This window comes from Perognathus longimembris, chromosome 13 (genome assembly GCF_023159225.1).
Source record: "Perognathus longimembris pacificus isolate PPM17 chromosome 13, ASM2315922v1, whole genome shotgun sequence".
NCBI classification, from domain to species: domain Eukaryota; kingdom Metazoa; phylum Chordata; class Mammalia; order Rodentia; family Heteromyidae; genus Perognathus; species Perognathus longimembris.
This window is the reverse complement of record NC_063173.1, coordinates 37,070,093-37,089,772: the sequence shown is the minus strand read 5'-3', so window position 1 is coordinate 37,089,772 and position 19,680 is coordinate 37,070,093. Positions and strand designations below refer to the sequence as shown.

The 19,680-nt window shown below is 45.4% G+C and overlaps 1 protein-coding gene across 3 annotated transcripts; it reads left to right on the top strand.

Moving 5' to 3' along the window:
• Nucleotides 1-897: 897 nt before the first annotated feature.
• On the top strand, nt 898-14,235 carry Lmo2 (LIM domain only 2). 3 transcript variants are annotated; one of them, XM_048359902.1, is made up of 5 exons: nt 1,408-1,621; nt 1,830-2,000; nt 2,282-2,501; nt 6,786-7,001; nt 13,018-14,235. In XM_048359902.1, exons 3-5 carry the CDS (start codon nt 2,461-2,463, stop codon nt 13,235-13,237), a joined length of 477 nt encoding a protein of 158 aa, XP_048215859.1. In that variant the 5' UTR covers nt 1,408-1,621; nt 1,830-2,000; nt 2,282-2,460; the 3' UTR covers nt 13,238-14,235. The 3 variants fall into 3 exon arrangements, with proteins under 3 accessions (XP_048215860.1, XP_048215859.1, XP_048215858.1); XM_048359903.1 differs by lacking the exons at nt 1,408-1,621; nt 1,830-2,000 and adding an exon at nt 898-1,162; XM_048359901.1 differs by lacking the exons at nt 1,408-1,621; nt 1,830-2,000 and adding an exon at nt 2,007-2,138.
• Nucleotides 14,236-19,680: the final 5,445 nt, after the last annotated feature.

The following is a 19,680-nucleotide window of genomic DNA, read 5'->3' as shown; positions in this document are numbered from 1 at the left end:
ATCCATTAAGGAAACTGACAATAATAAATTCCACTTGTATATGGAGGAGTCAATGAGGATTGGCTCTGAATAAGGACAAAGAAGCACCTAGGGATTCATTTCTGACTTTCACCCATGACCTTTCATGGCGAGCTCCTCCAGGCACCTCAGTGGCATCTTTAAAATGGGAATGAAATGCCTATGACAGGGATGCAGACTTGTTCTTATAATACTGTGGTTTCTGTGGGCATGGATGGCTCATGCCTATAATCCTAGTTACTTAGGAGGCTGGAGATCTGGGAATAAATTTTCAAAGCCAGCTAGGGCAGAAACATCTTAACGCCAGTTAACCATCAAAAAGCTAGACGTGAAAGTATGGATTAAACGGTAAAACACAACCACCCTTGAAGGAAAAAAGCCAAGCAACAGTTCAGGGCCCCTGAGTTCAAGCCCCAGTTGTACATACATACACACATATACTGTAGATTCTGAAGTGACTTGAGAGTTGCCTTTTTACAAGCCTTATGATGGCATATGAACTAAGAGACATTGAATCCTAATTTCTAAACTCATCTTCAAGGAACCCTGAGGCCCAGGGGGGCCCAAGTTCCTCCCCTGGAAGGGCAGGCTCCCCTCTCTTCTTCCTTCTGCATTCCTTTTTCTGACTACAACTTGAAGGGAAAACTGAGCCCCTTCAGTCAGGCCTATCTTTTTTTTTTTTTTTTTCTTTGCCTGACCTAGGGCAGAATAATTTCCCAAGTAACAGTTCTTGATCATCGGGAAAAGACTTTCTCTGGTCAGGGCATTAACTGGCACTTTTCAGAGGGCCAGACTTAGCAGCAGGAGTCCGCTTTTTCAAAGATGCTGAGAGAGGGAATTTTGCCGCCAGCAGATGGAGAGGAGAGACCCAGCCTGGCGTGGTCCCTCCCTACCACCCTCCCCACCGCCGTCCCTGGGGTATTAGCTGCTCCCCAGCACGGCTCAGGCATACCCAACCCAAGCCGTCTCTGATCGCACAGCTCCCGTGGCCTCTCCGGAGCGCGGACACAGCCACGAGGTTTGCCGCTCACCTAGAGACTGTGCCGCCCAGGCATCCGGCGCTCAGAGAAGGCGGACCTGGGACCTCGAACCAGGGACGTGCGCGCGCCAGAGTGGCTCCAGCAGAACGCCTGCTTTTCTGCAGGTGATTATTTCACGTTCTTTAAAAAAAAAATTAATTAATTAATTAATTAATTGGTTTATGTGCCTGTCCTGGGGCAAACTAAGGGTTTGGGTGCTGTCCCTGAGCCTCTTTTCTTTTCTTTTTTTCTTTTTCTTTTTTCCTCTAGGCTGGCACTCTACCACTTGAGCCACTGCTCCCACTTCTGTCTTTTTGGTGATTGATTGGAGATAAGAGTCTCACGGATTCTCCCTGCCCAGGCTGGCTTCGAACCACAGTCCTTAGATGTTAGCCTCCTGAGTCGGGTTACAGGCGTGAACCACCGGCGCCCCTCTTATCTTTTTTCTTGCTTGAGCTGACGGGCTGGTTAGTTTCAGCCTTAGTTAAACCAAAAGGGGAAACACAGTCGGGGGGCGGGGGGGGGGGGGGGGGCTCTGAAGAAGGATTTTGTGGCAGCCCGGCCTGCTAGATCTCCAAGGAGAGGTAAGATGTTCACTGAGCGACTCCCAGTCTCCAACGCAGGCCCCTTTAAGAAGCCAAGTCCGTCCGGCTGCGGCGGCTGCTGTTTGTATTGCTAATCCTCAGGAGCCCCGCTTAAAAAAAAAAAAAAAAGAAGAAAAAAGGGGAGGGGGGACTGGGCAGCTGTCTCTTTAAATGTGATTTCCTTCTATTGTATTTGAATCGTGATCAGGAAAAAGGAAATGAAACCAGAGACAGAGGGAAGCTGAGCGAAAATAGCCCTTCCCGAGAGAGGAGGAAGCCGGGGGACCGGGGGAGAGACGCGCGGTCCCCTCCCCGCCCCCAGGCCGCCGCCCCCTCTCGGCCCTCGCCGGGCGAGCGGCGCGCTGCGACCCCGCCAGAGGTGCGACGGGCTCCGTCAGGGCGCTCACCAACCCCGCGATCGGGCGGGCGGGCGGGCGGCGCGGAGCCGGCGACAGCGCGCGATCGGGACCGGGTGGCCGTGGCGGCGACGGCGGTGGCGGCGGCACCGGGATGGAAGGTTAAGTCCTGAGCAGCGGCAGCTTGCTGCAGCCGCCCGGGGCCAAGCTGTGTGCGCCCCGGCCCCCCGGCCTCCCGGCCCCCCGGCTCCCGGCCCGGCCTCGCAGCCCGGTGACTCGCTCTCTCTCTCTTTGGCGTTTGAAGGAAGCGCGGTGACTGTCCTTGAGCGCGGAGGGGCGAGCTCGCCACCGGAGCGCCCGAGCAAAAGGAGGCGCCGGAGCGGCGGCGCCCGAGCACCGGAGGGGGTCCGAGTCCCAGCCGCCGGTCAGCCCCGCGCCACAAAGGGAGCGCCCCCGCCGCCCGGCACCCCGCCGCCCTCCCCAATGTCCTCGGCCATCGAGAGGAAGAGCCTGGATCCGTCCGAGTAAGTATGGCCCCCCTTCCATCCACGGGCTCCCAAGCCTGGCCCCTGGAGCGGCGGTACGGCGCGGAGCCCCCCTCGAGGGGCTCCGGGATCGCGCGCCCGCCCGGTGCCCTCGGCCCCCTCTGTCTCTCTCAGGGTTGTCCTTTCCCCGCGGGTGACTCACGGGCACTGACCGAGAGGAATCGGGTGGCTGGCGGCATCCGCTGGTCGGCCCAGCGCCTCTGTGGGGGGGCCCTGAGCTACCCACGACGCTCCCCGGACCCACTGCCCGCCAGAAAGTTTGCACCGGGATGCACCGGAGCTCCGGGAGCGCTGGTGCAGCCTGGGGTACGGGTGTGTGTTGGGGGCCGGGGGAGGTTACAGGGATCACTTCTGCTCCTTCTTCCCTCTCGCTTCTTCTGGGCCCCTTTCTCTTTGTCCATTTGGCCCTGGAAAGGGGGCCATGTCAAGAGAATGCCTCTGGAGTCCCCGAGGGGCACCTTTCCGAGTCCCAGGTGGAGTAGCTGCCAGTCCACCTCCGCGCTCATTCCGGTCTCCAGAGAGTTCTAAACCAGCTAATCTGGGCACATGCCCCCCTTTGCACCCTCCTCCAATAGGGAGCTCCTCAATGGGGACCTGTGAACCCCAAAAGTTGGTGCACCACTTTGTGTGTAGATGTGTTTTCCTGGGAAGCAGTCTCTCTCTCTCTCTCTCTCTCTCTCTCTCTCTCTCTCTCTCTCTCTCTCTCTCTCTCTCTCTCTCTCTGTCTGTCTGTGTGTGTGTGTCTCCCTGTCTCTCTGTGTCTCTGTCTCTCTGTGTCTCTCTCTCTCTCCCTCCATCCCTCCCTCCCTCCCTTCCTCCTCTCCTCTCAAAAGGGTTTGGGGTCAGGGAAGCAGAGCTAATGAGCATGTGGTGCATCTGTTTGCTGAGCCTGGCACAGGTTTGGAATTAGCTTTCCCATTCCCAGCCCACACCCCAACCCATTCTCTGGTGTTAATTTGGGTATCAAGGGGTGTCTAAGGTATCATTTTCCCCCTGTCAGCGTAAAAGGCCCTTTTAAGAGTCATTAGCTGTCTGGTTTTGAATTTTTATTCCTTTGATGTCCCCATCTAATCCTTTGAAGGGATTTGTTACACAAGACCAAAGGAGTTGGTTAATGACTTGTCCATTTGTGCTTTTAAGAGGCATTTGTTTTGTTTTGTTTTGTTTTTCTTTCCGTGCTTTAAAAGAATTGTACTTTTCTGCTGGAAGTCCCCCTCCCCTCCTATTTCAGCCTGGTGTTTATTTACCTGAGTTTCACCCTCAGTCACCAGCATAGAAACTCAGCATGTTCTCATAAAACACAGGAACTACCATGATCCAATAAGAACATAAACATCACTCTTCAATCTTGAAGGTTAAGATACTAGCTGTATAAGGAGCTAGATTTGTTGCAACAAAACCTGGCTTCTTTGAATTCTCAGGGGAACAGAAAACCGTTCCTCTATAAAAGTAGCTGTCAATGCAAACAATGGAGTTAGAATATAGTTTGCTCACTTTTAAAAGGAAAACCTAGAATTACAGCTGAGCCCTGATTTTTCCAAGGTTAGTGAACCATACAAATAGGTGTATAGTAAAGGAAGGAATTGCTTGAATTAGTGCCTAATGCCTTTCCATAGGCAGAATTTAGTCTCTAAATCCTTTTATCAGAAGATAAATCTGGAGGGTTTGTCTCTTTCAAAGAAGTTTTCTCTTTACAAAGTTTGTTCTTTTCTTTCTGTCCAGGCAACTAGGAAACAGACACATTTCTAAATAATTTTATAATGCATTGTGCCCTGTCATAGTCCACCATTCCCTTCACAGGTGCCCAGCAAAAGCAGGTTCCCATCAAACAACAACAGGCTAATTGAGAATTTGTTTCAGTACATGTCCCTCCCACCCTCTGGCTTAAAAACTGTGGAGAAATGATCCCAGAAAATCCTGCTGAAATGCCACTCAGGTGTAATACTCATGATAGGTTCTAGAAGAGCATCAATTATTAATTTGAGAATGACTCACAATCAATCACTGAGTCAGATTGTCTATCACAATAATGTGACATTATCATTAATTATAGAAAGAGAGAGACCCAGTATCTTATCCTATCCCTCTCTATCACCTTGGAGGCCATTACCATGTCTTCTTTGTAACTTTCTCCTGTCACAGAGACTTCTTCATGTGCCTGTTCAAAGCCAATTTGGATCATTACCATCACATCTCCAAATATAGATGGAGACTTGCTAAGGTACATGCAAATGAAGCATAGACAGAAAGGCAGAATTTATGTATATAAGCGATTTTGCCTCTCATACAGTTGGTGGCCCCTACTGCCTCCCTGTGAGTCTCAAGAACAGTTCATTTTCATTCCAATCAGTTTTGTACCAGCTAAGTGTAAATGCTCCTCTTTCACAGTTGGTTGGCAGCACTAGCGTCTAGTGGAAGCTCCATGCATGTTGTTGAAAAGCCCAAAGTAAGACCATGGGCTGTGAAAGGAGAAGAAATGCAATTCTGAATTGATGCACTTCAAAAAGGCCAGAATGTTAGTTACCTTTCGGAATGGAGGATGGTAGTCCCGGTGTACCGGGACTTGAATGAATTTGTAACACTGTCTAGTCTTAGCTGGGTGAAGTGCTTGCCTTTAATCTCAGCCACACGGGACGCTAGGCTAGAAGATTGAAATTTCCGGGCCAGCCTGGGCAATTAACTGAGACTCTGTCTCAAAATAAAAATTAAATAAAAAATTAAATGGATCAGACTGTAACTGAGTGGTAGCGTGTTCTAGAACCTTGATTCAATCCCAGCACAGTAAACAAACTTGGGTCTCAATTTCCCCAAAGAAACTGGCTTGAGCTTTACATTTCCTTGTTCTAAAAAAAAATAATCATCATCATATATTCTATCTGTAAACAGTGGGGTTTTGTGTTAGTATTCCTAGGGAATACTTTTATACTTTCCTGGATAGAGTTACCTGAATTTGCCAGCATGTACTATAAACACAGATCCTCAGAGTCTCACTGTTCCTAACTACAGTGGGTTGGAGCTTTGTGGACACCAGCCAATTAGGACACAAGGATACCTGATCAGAGTGCCAGCTAGAAACAGCAAGCACAGATTTATAGCACTGCGGGACCCAAGAGGAAACTCTCTTTGGGAATTTCATAGTTGGAAGAAGGTCCATCTTAAACAAATATAATAGATTTAAGAAGATTTATATTTACATAAGGTTCCAGAGAACACTTGTTACAAATTAACAAGAACTAAGTTTTCCTTGTCTCCTTTGTAATGCTATCTTTTTTTTTCTATCTTTTTCTTTGGGCAGAGTGACTTCTTGTAGAATGGAAAGCAAAAGTACTTAGGGTCCAGAAGGTCCAGTGGACCAAAGTAGACAATGGGTAGTGCATGACTTAGTGGAACTACACACATTTCAGTTTCACAGTGAATGGACTGCCTAGACAGAGACCTCTGCCTCAGTTTCCTTCCACCTTCTTTAAGATAATTATTTTTTTACTCCCCTCCCACTGACTTTCCTAGATTAACTTTATTTAAATCAGTTTGCTGTTGTAAAAATTCTCCTGTGATGAAAGAAAAGTCTCACCAATGTCCTTTATCATTTTGACCATGCTTCCATTTCTGGCTGTTTGCTGATAAGAGATAAGAATCTCATGACCTTTACTGCCCAGTCTGGCTTTGGATCACAATCCTCAGATCTCAGCCTCCTGAAAAGCTAGAATTAATTTCAGGTATGAGCTACCAGGGCTAATTTTCATGGCTGCTTTTATATGTTAAGTTGGGCTTAAGATGATAGGCAAATGAACTCAATAAGTAATTTGTAGATTTTTAGCACTCTGAGTCATCAGAGGCTCAGGCTGTGAGCAGTCCTTTGGTCCCAAATACTACCACCACCACCACCACCACCCTGCACTGCCCCTAAATCAGTCTCCTGGAACTGCTAAGACAGAGGAGAGTAAGGTGGGGGCGGTGGCAAAAAAGCAGACTGGAGATCACAGGTGTCTACCACAGTGCTGATGGCAGTGGCTCAGGTAACTCTTGGTACCCCATGTTTACTTCCAAGATTTAGGCAGTAAAGTTGCACTTGCTCCTGTTTTAACCCAAGGCTGGCTGGATCTCTTTGCAATGTGGACCTACGGATGTGCTATCCCATTCCTTCTTTCCATGCTGGCAGAAGGCAATGGCTAGAGGTTCCCTGCTTGTCCCAAAGTGGTTCCTGTACTCCAGCGCTCATCTCTCCGTGGTGAGCTGGTCCCTAATGTTTGGCCTCCTTTCTAGGGAGCCAGTAGATGAGGTACTGCAGATCCCCCCATCTCTGCTGACATGTGGAGGCTGCCAGCAGAACATCGGGGATCGCTACTTCCTGAAGGCCATCGACCAGTACTGGCATGAGGACTGCCTGAGCTGCGACCTCTGTGGCTGTCGCCTTGGCGAAGTGGGCCGGCGCCTCTACTACAAACTGGGCCGAAAGCTGTGCCGCAGAGACTACCTCAGGTACCTTCCCTGTACCTCCTGGGGCACGTCCGGGTGTGCAGAATAACTAAAGAGGAGACCAAGCCTCAGTTGTCCCTGCAGAGGGGCACAGGGTTCATTTTCTGCCAAGGTCATATCTCTGACACCCTCTTGGGTGAAGGAGAAAGAGAAACAGGAATTCAGAATAGGGATGCAATTCTGGGATCAGACTCAAGGGTAGGGCTGGGAGGGGCACAGAAGGGATATCATGGGATCATTGGAACTGGGAGTTTTATGGATAAACTTGGGGTGGGATGGGTTCCTTTTTGTTTGTTTGTTATGCTGTACTGGAGCTTAAACTCAGGGCTTTGTGTTCTTGTTTTGCCTTTCCCCTTAAGACTGCCACTCAGCCACTGGAGTCACATCTCCACATCTGGCTTTTTGGTGATTAATTGGAGATAAGAATCTCTCAGATTTGTCTACCCTGGCAGGCTTCGAACTCTGATCCTTAGATCTCAGCCTCTTCACTAACTAGGATTACAGGGGTGAGCCACCAGTGCCTGGCTGGAGGTGGATTCTTCAGAGCTCATTTGAATGTTTCAACACGCGCACACACACACACACACACACACACACACACACACATTTCTTTTGTATGACTCTAATACTATATGCTGAGAAATTTAAAAACAGAAAATGTTATTCATAAATGGATTGGTTGAATGGTAACTCCTGTGTACAATTACTTAAAGATAATAAAAATATAATTTAACCAAAAAAAGAAAGAAAGCATGTTTTCACCATGGAACATTGACTCACAGTAAAAAGGGAAATATTCTCTAAATATCAAGGGATACTGGAGTCAGAGGAGCTGTGAGTCCCAGTCTCATTGCTTCCTAGGCTCTAGGACCTGGACCAAGGTTCTTAGCCTCTTTACACCTCACTCTTCTCATCTGTGAAATGGGATAATGCTAGTCCCTCTTCCAAGAAGTATAAAGGATTTGATGGAATGCCACAAGTAAAGTTCTTGGCTTAGGCCAGGTGTCCATGGCTCATACCTGCAATCCTAGATACTCAGGAGGCTGAGACATGAGATCACAGTTCAAAGCCAGCCCAGGCAAGAAAGTCTGTGAGACTCTCATCTCCAATTACCAAAAATGGTGCTGTGGCTCAAAGCAGTAGAACACTAGCCTTGAGCTCAAAAGCTCAGGGACACTGCTCAGGTCTAGGATTGGTGCATGCATGTGCACAGGCGCACACACCGACATGCGCACACACAGTGTACTTGGTTTGGCACATGAGTATCAGAGAGATATTGGTTGCCTTTATAACCTACTATCATGATGGTATTTTGAGATCTTAAAAATTTTGGAGAGGGAGAGAGAGAGAGAGAGACAGAGAGAGAGAGAGAGAGAATGTGGTACTAAGTACTAGGCTTGAACTCAGGGCCTGGACTCTGAATCTTAGCCTTTTCACTCACGATTGGTACTTTACCAATTTACTTTAGCCACAGCTCCACTTTCAGCTTTTGGTGGTTAATTAGAGATAGTGAGCCTCACAGAATTTTCCTACCCACATTGACTTCAAACTACAATCCATAGATCTCAGCCTCTTGAGTACCTAGAATTGTTGGTAGGAGCCACCAGCACGTGGCTGTTTTCCAATGTAACAGCTGAGGAGATGGAAAAATCCCAGGGTAGAATAGGAAGTCTACAGTGCCAATGAGACCGAACCTGAGAACAGTGCTCCTGCCCTGAGACAAACTCTTGGCCATGTGAGGGATCTGGCACTCAATGAGTACCTTTGCCTAGAGTGTTCTAGCATCTCTAGTTTCATATTATCTGCTAGAGATGCAACACTACACCCTCAACTGCCAGATCCACTCTGTCAGCTCAAAGGCATCTTCTCGTGGCCTAGCCCCACAGAGCATGCAGCCCGGATACCTCAGGACCACCCATCCCACGGATGCTTGTTTAGACTTTGCTGTTCTTGGCCGCTAGGCACCTCTTTTCCCTAAATTTGCTGTCAGTGCATTACACATGGAAATAATAACAAAGCTGCAGGTCATTCTCCAGGGAAGGGAGCATGTCAGTCTTTGGGTCCAAACAATTACCATTCCTTCCCTACTAAATTTCCTGATTGAGTCCTTCCAAATTGAATGGTTTTGAAAAAAAAAAAGTAGTTTTTCAATGATCATGATTTTGTTGGATTTTATTTTTCTCCTTTCTTTCTTTCTTTTTTTAAGTCACAAGAAATAGAACTGGGATAAGCACAGACCTGGTTTTGCTCGCTCCCAGCCTGCCAAATCAGTCAGAAAGCAGACGGGTAAATGGTCCCCACTGGGCCCCTCACTATATCCCTGTCCAATCATTTGAATCTTATTAAATGAAGTCAGATAGAGTAAGGTCAAAAGAGCTGAGCTTCTCTCTATCTCTATGGTTTTATATAATGTTCAAGAATAGAACCAGTGCTGCTTGGGCTTGTTAATCTTTTTTTCCATTTTCAAAAAGGAAAGGGAAAAAAATAGTCTGGGAGAACCCAATGTTAATTAACTTGTGTCTTGGTGACATGAAATAATTCTTCTCTCCTTGCTACATTCCCAGGCAACATGTTAATTAACTCTGTGTTAGCGCAGGCATTTGCAGACATCCTTTAATATTTATATTATTGTTATTAAAATGGGCAGCCAGAAAGCTGAAGGCATGACACCTTTTGACAAATGAGACATTCTTGTTTGCTCCAGAGATGGCCCTTTAGCTGTGGACTTGTTTACCTCTGTTCTTGGCCTATCTGGAGGTATATTTTAGCAAAGCAAGCTAAAGGAGTGACTCCCTGGGCTCTCTGATGGGGCGGGGGTCTGATCCCTCTTCTAGCATAATAATTTCTCCTCCTAAGAGTTGCTACGGACAGGCTCACCCAGTGCAATTTAGCAGAAGGTACGCCCTCACTACCCCCCCCCACCCCGCTACCCTGTGTAGAGCCTGCACTTGCCGCTGTTATATTGTGGGAAGCCTCACAACAGCTATTTATGAGTGTTTAGTCCATATCCCCTAGTCCAGTTTATACCAGTTTTATACATGGAACCCCCCCCCCCCACCTGCCCATGATTCTACTTTCAACAGCAGAGCAGAAATGTTCCAGTCCAAACTAGACCCTGATGCCAGGGACACATGGTGGGGGGCTCCCCAAGTCCTGCAGCCTTCCCTAGAACCAGGGTTACTTGGAAATGTGACTTAACACACCAGAGGTTCCGAGCATGAAGCCCAGACTCCCTCAGGCATGCTACTATTTGTGTGATTTCTGCCCTACTCTCCCAGTCCCCACCCCTCCACCACCACTTACTCTGGAGAATATCCTTAATAAATCACCTGTATGCCAGGTGCTGGTGACTCATGCCTGTAATCCTAGCTAGTCAGGAGGCTGAGATCTGAAGATCACAGTTCAAAGCCAGCCTGGGCAGGAAAGCCCATGAGATTCTTATCTTCAACTAATCACTAAAAAGCTAGAAGTAGAATTGTGGCTCAAGTAGTAGTGTGCTAGCCTTGAACAACAGAAACTCAGGGACAGTGCCTAGGCCCTGAGTTCAGGCCCTAGGAGTGGCACACCACACACAAACACACACACACACACACACACACACATCACATCACATGTACATAAATCTTTGCCTCATGGGCTGTTTCTGGGATACCCAGCTCAAGACATTGATTGATAGTGCTAGAAGTTAATGCTCAAGTGAAGTGTCAAGTTCTGGTTTATTTTTACTATCATTAGAATCTGTGGGTCCTTGACTTAGGAGGGGCTTCTGGAGCTTTCACTTCCAGTTCCCTTATTTCACAGGAGAGGACACAGAAGGCTGGAGAAGGAAATTCTATTTGCTCACCTGGCTAGTTAGAGGTGAGGTTGGAACTTGTACTTGTCTCCCAACAATAGTCCTCAGCCTTCACTTTCATTAGTGGCTTTTCATTTGCCCCCTGACTCTCCTTTCCAAAACAGCCTCCTTCCTAAGGAATCTCACCCTCCAGGCAGTTGGACTTAGTCTCTTCCTAATGTTTTCTGAGCTGTGCATCTTTGCTCAGCCCCAACCTTAACTTACTGCATAGTCAGGACACCGGAACTCTCTTTCTACTCTGTGATCTCCAATGCTGTGGTCACCTGCCGCTTCGCCATCTGCTACAGTGGGATAAAATGTTCTCCACTAATGAGTGTGCACCCAGGCAGCTCTCTGAAAACACTCGGAGATCCTCCAATGAAAAGCAGTATTCCCAGGGAAATGAGCCAGCCCTGGTGCTACCAGACCATCTTTCCTTGAGACCATACATCTGCTCCAGTGTTGCAAAAGCTGGTAGCTGCTCTTCATTCCCCTACCACCTCTCAGAAAGCACAAATGATTCTCTGATTTTCTGAAGTAAGAACTTCCTAAAGAATAAGCGTTTGTCTGAAATGGTCCTAAGGTAGTTTTCCTGTGAAAACCACTGCTTACACGGCTATGGAATCATCCCCAATTGAAAATGATCCTGTGATATTATCACCGCGGGAGCCAGGCTCCAGCAGCACACGCCTGTAGTCCTAGCTACATAGGAGGCTGAGATCTGAAGATCATGGTTTGAAGCCAGCTCTGGCTGAAAGTCTGTGGAGACTCTTATCTTCTATGAACTGCCAAAGGACTAGAAGTAGAGTTGTGGCTCAAAAGGTAGAATATTAACCTTGAGTGATAAAGCTAAAGGACAGCACCTAGGCCCTGAGTTTAGCCCCCAGTACATGTACACATGTACATAAAGTATAGCACAGTTGAGGCTGTGTTCAGACTTAACCTGTGTTGGCTTCCCCCTTGACCTGGAGTGATCTGACACACCCTGTGTGACGCTGCTGACAGCCCAACAAGATAGCTGTGAAAATTGCCATTCTGCTCTAAGAAGTCACTGTTGCTCAGCTACTCCAGCATCCAGTTCCAGTACTGTGTGATCACACTCTTTGGGGCTCATACTTCAGCTCTAGCCTGGATCAGGGTTATTCATGCACAGACTGCCAGGCCATCTCCCCAGTGTTTCCAATCATTGTGCCCACCCTAACACTGAGTACTCTTTTTGATCCACTTGAAATGTTCATAAGTCACAGAGGCAAGGGAGAGACTTGCCTTCAATGTGAGGAGAGGGGTTTGCTTAGTGATTCGGCAAGGGGGCAGCAAGGAGCATGCATGATTGCTTTTCATGCTAGAGCGATGCTCTCTGTCCCACTGGGTCTCTGGGGCAGGATGTACTGCACCATGCTCCTCCCATGGCACCCTGGTCTCCCAGCAGCTGAAGCCCAAGGGAATGATCATGTGGAGATAGGACTCTCAGCTTGGGAGAGAATTCAAGGAATTAGTGGCTGTTGATGTGGAAGAGTTGCATTTCTAATCTGCTCTCCCCTCTCCCAGTCCCCTAGGGGTCTGGCTCCAGCTCCTTTGATACCCAGAAAGTTCCCCTGAGAGGCAATGTGCCTAGCCCTTTATCACAAGTCACTTCAGCTCAATCTTGTCTACACGCACCCAAAGCAGCCTGGAGGCCCAGAGTGTGATTACTAAAATCAAAGGGAGAGTTCTGGATAGGGAGGAATAACACCAAACAAAGTATCCAAAGTCATTCAGCCTGCCTTCTGCCTCCTAAGAAAGATTCATGCTGGGTGCTGATGGCTCATGCTTGTCATCCTAGCTATTCAGGAGATGGAGATCTGAGATTGTGGTTCAAAGCCAACCCAGGCCAAAAACTCCATGAGACTTTTATCTCCAATTAACCGCCCAAAAGTTAGAAGTTGGAGATATGGGTCAACTGGTAGAGTGTCAATGTTGAGTGAAAAAGCCAAGCAAGAGTTCAAGGCCCAGAGTTCAAGTTCTAGTACTGTATCATCTCAAAAGAAAAAAAAAAAGATTCATTGGCTGTCAGCTGGGTCCAGCCTTTCCTACTTTGCCTATATCCTAGAAGTTTAACCTCCATAGAGTCCTTCACCAGGTCTCGTCTTTCAATATTGTCTCTGCCTCAGTAACGGAGCTTTTTTATTTCTTTCTTTTTGGCCTCAGGCTGTTTGGCCAAGATGGTCTCTGTGCTTCCTGTGACAAGCGGATCCGTGCCTATGAGATGACCATGCGAGTGAAAGACAAAGTGTATCATTTGGAGTGCTTCAAATGCGCTGCCTGTCAGAAGCATTTCTGTGTTGGCGACCGATACTTGCTCATCAACTCTGACATCGTGTGTGAACAGGACATCTACGAGTGGACTAAGATCAATGGGATGATCTAGGCCAGAGTCCCTGAGCATCTTTGCAGGGAGTGTCCCCTGAAGGCACTGTCACCATAGGGTCTTCATGCTTAGGCACTTTTGGAGACTTGAGGGTGGGGTAAGGTATTTCTTAAGAGATAGTGGACCTCTATTGGGCACTAAGACATAGCAATTTAGTGACACCATGGAAGGGTCATCACTAATGTGTGTGACAAAAGAATCAGTCCTTAGAGAAAACGTGGTAGGAACTGCCATTATTAGTGGGAGAAAGGAATATATGGGGGCCAGCTGGAACTGTGCCATCATGATGGCATTTCCCATCTACATGTAGGAGCTCTTTGTTAAGACTTGATAGTCACTGATGAGTACAAACTAGAGATGTACAATTGATTTCTTTTCTTCCCACCTTCTGTATACAGCCCTGTCCCATCACTGTTCTCCACACAAGGAAGGACAGAGGAGAGTGACCATCTTCCTGTCCTTGGTCTTAAGCTTTGGATCTAATGGAACTGCATGGAGACACATTTCAGTTGGGAATGGAAAACACATCTTTTAACCAAACAAATATTTAAAACATGTCTGATGAATCACTGTATTTAGATACCTTCGTTTTGAGATGAGGCGTTCCACAGATTGTTTCTATACAGATGTAAATCTAAAAAAAAAAATCCCTCAAAATTGTTCACCTATTTTATTATCTTAGATTATATCAAAGTATTTGTTGTGTGTAGTAAAAAAAAAAAAAAAGACCGAAGACTTAATAAAAATGACTGACTGAAATGCAACATTGTTTATTCAGTAATGACTTCCCTTTGGGAATCACAGGGAAATGGTTTTTCTTTTTCTGTTAGTAGGGTGAAGTTACTAAGCAATTTATTTGTAGGTCAAATAAAAACTTTCATTTGTTGCAAAGGTTTATATGAGATTTATATAGGTTTCTATATAGCTGGCAATTATATAACAGGTCATCAAGTAGTGTAGAGGGGTGTAGAATAATTAAATTGTTATTGTAAAATGTGCATTCACTTTGGGATTGTGTGGAGTGAATGGAAGACAGCAAGATCATTGCCTTTGGGAAACTTGTAGCCTAGAAAGCACTCAGATACATAAAACAGATTCCCTTTGGGAGAGAAAGTAATTACCTAGTTTGAAATGTGGCAAAGCTGCTGAGCTTGACACTTCGATTTTCCAAGACGTGTGTCTCAGGGTATTTTATGACAAGTGGTTAAGAGACCTTCCTTTGAGGATTTAAAGCAGGCACCTTGCTTGGCTTGGGTCTGCCTTCACCCCCATCCAGGCCATGAGCTGACTCAGAGCGCCACCTGCTGGTAATCAACTCTCAGCCAGCAATCCCAAGAATGCCCAGGGAACCAACCTAGAGGTTATAGTTTCAATTATTTCATAAAACTATTGGAAAATGCCAAGTCTAAATGTGTTCAAAGATAATCAGCCAAGGCTACCGTTAATTAACTGTGTGGTTTCTTTTATGTGTTTTTTTAAAAGGAGAAATAATGAAGTGATGTCTCTCCTGGCTGGTAAAATACTGAAAGTAGTTGGGAAATTTGACTGGTTCTGGTGGCCTCTTTAAAATCGAGTGTAATTACACTACATCCAAGCTCAGGTGGTGGTGGCAAGTGGCAGCTGGGGACCAGATGTTGCTCTAACTCAGCATTCCTCAAACTGCATATCCTAAACCAACAACAATAATGTCATCTGGAAAGTTGCTGAAAACACAGGTGCATGTGTCTCACCTCCCACCTGGATCAGAAACTCTGGGGATGGTGCTAAGCAATTTTCTTTTTCTTTTTCTTTTTCTTTTTTTTTTTTTTTTTGGCCAGTCCTGGGCCATCAACTCAGGGCCTGAGCACTGTCTCTGGCTTCTTTTTTGCTCAAGGCTAGCACTCTGCCACTTGAGCCACAGCGCCACTTCTGGCCATTTTCTGTATATGTGGTGCTGAGGAATCGAGCCCAGGGCCTCATGTATACGAGGTAAGCACTCTTGCCACTAGGCCATATCCCCAGCCCCAATTTTTTTTTTTTTTTTTTTTTTTTTTTTTTTTTTTTTTTTTTTTTGGCCAGTCCTGGGCCTTGGACTCAGGGCCTGAGCACTGGTCCCTGGCTTCTTCCCGCTCAAGGGTAGCACTCTGCCACCTGAGCCACAGCGCCGCTTCTGGCCGTTTTCTGTATATGTGGTGCTGGGGAATCGAACCTAGGGCCTCGTGTATCTCTTGCCACTCTTGGCACTCTTGCCACTAGGCTATATCCCCAGCCCCAATTTTTGTTTTAATAAGTCTGAGGCTAGTGATGACTTATCCTCAGGGGCTTGAACTCAAATCTCACACTGTCACTCAGTTGTGTGTGTGTGTGTGTGTGTGTGTGTGTGTGTGTGTGTGTGTGTGTATATACTGGTACTGGGGCTTGAACTCAGGGCCTGGGCTCTGTCTCTTAGTGTTTTCACTCAAGGCTGGTGCTCTACCACTTGAGCCACATCTCCACTTCCAGCTTTTGGATGATTAATTAGAGATAAGAGTTTTATGGATGTGTTTGCCCAGGATGGCTTTAGACCCTGATCCTCAGATCTCAGCTTCCTGAATTGCTAGGATTACAGGCATGAATCACCAGCTCCCAGCAATATGTGTGTGTTGAGAGAAGATAGAGAAGAAATGAAAAGAGAAATGGGGTAGAAATGTAGACAAAGGTGAAATTTTGGTAAAGAACATATAAAGTACTAGTTTTATTCTTGCAAGTTTTCTATATGTTTAGGAATACTCCCAAACAAAACTTTTGTTTTTAATTCATGAATCTTGGCATTTTCTTGGTTGAACTTTGGATCCAGTTTGAAGGACAAGGGTGATAACGAAAAGCAAACCACATTCTAGAATTCACTGTTATTCCATTGGTTACTTGTCTCAACTTAAATGTATCATTCACCTTATAATCTATCTTAAGCAAGCACCCTCCCCTATGTGTACATGTGTACACACACACACACACACACACACACACACCATGAAAATGTTTAGGATTCATTTAACGTCAATTTCTGAAGCAGATTATTTCTCAACTATATAAAATGAATTTACTGAAACTTTCACATTTCCTTTGTAATTAAGATCGAGATTTAATGATCTAGCTTTGAGATGTGTATATTACTGAGGCAGGATTCTAAGCTATCACATTTGCATGTACATCTAAGAACTGAATTAAAAGAAGTTTCAAAGCACTAAAATCACTTTTGGTCTCTATCGGTGGCCATGTATTAATTTTCCCAGAAAACCGTCATTTCTCTGAGTTAATAGAATCTTTGAAGCTAAATAAGTCAATTTCCATTGTCACATTGTGATGCTTTTGAACTTGGTTTACTCGGTTATGCTATTTAAGGGTTACCCTGAATATGGCTTTGTGGTGATCTTGTGGTGTGTAAGAGAACCAATGGCTGCCACATCTGACTCAGTTTCCCACCCCATACTTACTTAAGGCTACTCATTAAGTAATGAGGCAAATGTGGCAAATGTGCCTTTTCTGTTAAATAGTAATTAAAATAGGTAATAAAGGCAATATGATAGAATACTGAAATCAAGAATCCTGATTTTCCAACTAATTAGGAGTATATATTTTGCCAGATCTCAGTTTGCAAAATGAACAATTTAGATGCTCTATGGAAATTTGATATGCAGAATTTGGCTTACAGAGGGGTAAGTATGAAAGTTAAGAGTGAGCATTTGTAGCTTATGGCTATAATCCTAGCTACTCATGAGGCTGAGATCTGAGAATCAAGGCTTGAAGTCAGCCTAGGCAGACAAGTCCACTGGATTCCTACCTCCAGTTTAATCAGTAAAGAGCTAGAACTGACAGTGTGGCTCAAGTTGTAGAGTACTTGCTATGAGCAAAAAGCTGAGCCAAAGTGAAAGAGGTTGGCCATGAGTTCAAGCCCTAATACCAACACACACACACACACACACACATACACACACACACTCACACACACACAAATAAATGAGTAAGCATTTGTAATAGCTGGGTCTGTAAGATGCCTCCATTAGATTTCTGACTCCTGGCTTCAAGCCCACATCAAATAGGATTAATATCTAACTTACACATTTTCAGAATTAAGTGTAACTTCTGAAGCTAGGACATAAAAGATCCTGTTTCTTCTACTTACTGTCTCTCAATCCCTTGTTCTGGAGAAAACTTGCTATGTGGTGAAGGTGACTCCCTGTGAGTGAAGAACTTTCAAGGCTGGCCAACAACCACCATCTAATTGCTAATTATGCAAGTAAAGTGGAGGTTCTACCCCCAGTCAGACCTTCAGATAACTACAGTCTCATCACCTGTCTTGAATCTCACCATAGGAGATATTTCCAGGAGACTAAGCTGCTCTTGAATTTAAAACCCCAGAAATTATGCAAAACAGATCATTGTTGTTTGAAGCCATTAAGTTTTGTGGGTAATTCATTACACAACAAGCTATCATTAAAAGACATTTAGAAACTTTGTGGCAATTTGAAGGAGTAATTTTAAACCTATGAAATCTAATGGTAACAATTTTGGGCTTTTATTTTGTATACTTTTTCTAAATTGTACAGTCCTTAGTCATCTAATTTGTATTATATTATATAGAAGTATCAATATGTGGTGGATTAAACAATTTAAACATAGAGTTTGAAAAGCTCTTCAATTTTAGTAGAAAATTAAAAAGGAAATTACCCAATCTAACCTCTCTCTCAGTGATAAGCCATCGCTTAAAGGTTTTCAGAATAAATTTGTGATTCTTAGCAGCATTATACTGCGTTTTCACCAGTCAAATGAACTATTCTAAGTATTTAATGATCTTCAGATATTTCTATCGTGTGTGTGTGTGTGTGTGTGTGTGTGTGTGTGTGTGTGTGTGTGTGTTCCCGTGCTAGGGCTTGAACTCAGGGCTTGGGCCCTGTCCTTTACTTTTTAACTTAAGGCTGGCACTCTGTCACTTGAGTCTCAGCTTTATTATCTTTTTTTTTTTTTTTTTCTGGTAGTGGTGGTGGTTAATTGTAGGTAAGAGACTCATGGACTTTCTTGCCCATGCTGGCTTTGAATCACAATCGGAAAGTCTCAGCCTCCTGAGTAGCAAGTTTTACAGGCGTGAGCAACTGGCACCTGGCCCTCTATTCCAATTTTATAGAAGCATTGATTTAAGTAATCCTAGTCACCCGACTCCATTCAACATAGTGCCCCTACCTCCATAAATTCACTTATACTCAGTAATAGTTGTTTTTCATAATATAACAATACATGTTTTCTCTGTTGGAAATTACTTTCCTACTTATGTTAAGAAGAAAGAGAATTCTAAATCTAATATTACCTGGTTATTGTTTTTTTTTAAGTAGTAAAGGTATTTGCAAGAGTTTTTTTTTTCTTTCTTCTTCTTCCATTGCCTTTAATGCTTCTGAAAAACCCGAGAGGGCTGTAATGTAGAAGAGTAGCCTTCACAGACAAATGGATTGAGCTCTAGTTCTCACAAGTCTTCTCATCTAGCGTAGAGTTGTGAAAAATGATGGGTAATCTGCACAACACAAGAACACTTACTCCCTGGCATTCTTGAACGTGTGCATTCAATCCCTATGTTTGGAGCGCCCCCTACAGGCCAGGCATTGTCCTTGACAGAGATACACTAGTGAACAAGACAAAGTCCTGGTCACCACAGTCCAGTGAGAGGAAATATGTGAACCAGTTCATTTCAGATTTAAAAAAAAAAAAGTAAACTGAGTAAGCTTATTTGAAAGTGGTAAAAAGAAAGCAGCAAGACTCCCCATCTCCTTTCCTTTGGAGAGAGTCTCAAAGTGAAGTCCTGGATTTTTTTATTTTTTTTATTTTTTGCCAGTCCTGGGGCTTGAACTCAGGGCCTGGGCGCTGCCCTTGAGCATCTTTGTGCTCAAGGCTAGCACTCTACCACTTGAGCCACAGGGACACTTCCAGTTTTTTTCTGAGTAGCTTATTGGAGATAAGAGTTTCACAGATTTTTCTGTCTGGGCTGGCTTCGAACTGCTTGCGTTCCTCAGATCTCAGCCTCCTGAGTAGCTCGGATTATAGGCATGAGCCACCAGCATCTGGCTTAGTCCTGGAATCTTTTTTTTTTTTTTTGGCCAGTCCTGGGCTTGGACTCAGGGCCTGAGCACTGTCCCTGGCTTCTTTTTGCTCAAGGCTAGCACTCTGCCACTTGAGCCACAGTGCCACTTCTGGCCATTTTCTGTATATGTGGTGCTGGGGAATCGAACCCAGGGCCTCATGTATATGAGGCAGGCACTCTTGCCACTAGGCCATATCCCCAGCCCTAGTCCTGGAATCTTTAAAGTAAGAATGACACACACGTTACTCACATATAGGACTCTCAGAGTTCGGATGGGAGGCCGCTGCATAATCCAGGAGAGATGTGGTGGGAGTTTGGACTAGGCCTTATAATAGGGGTGGAAATAAGCAGACAGGCT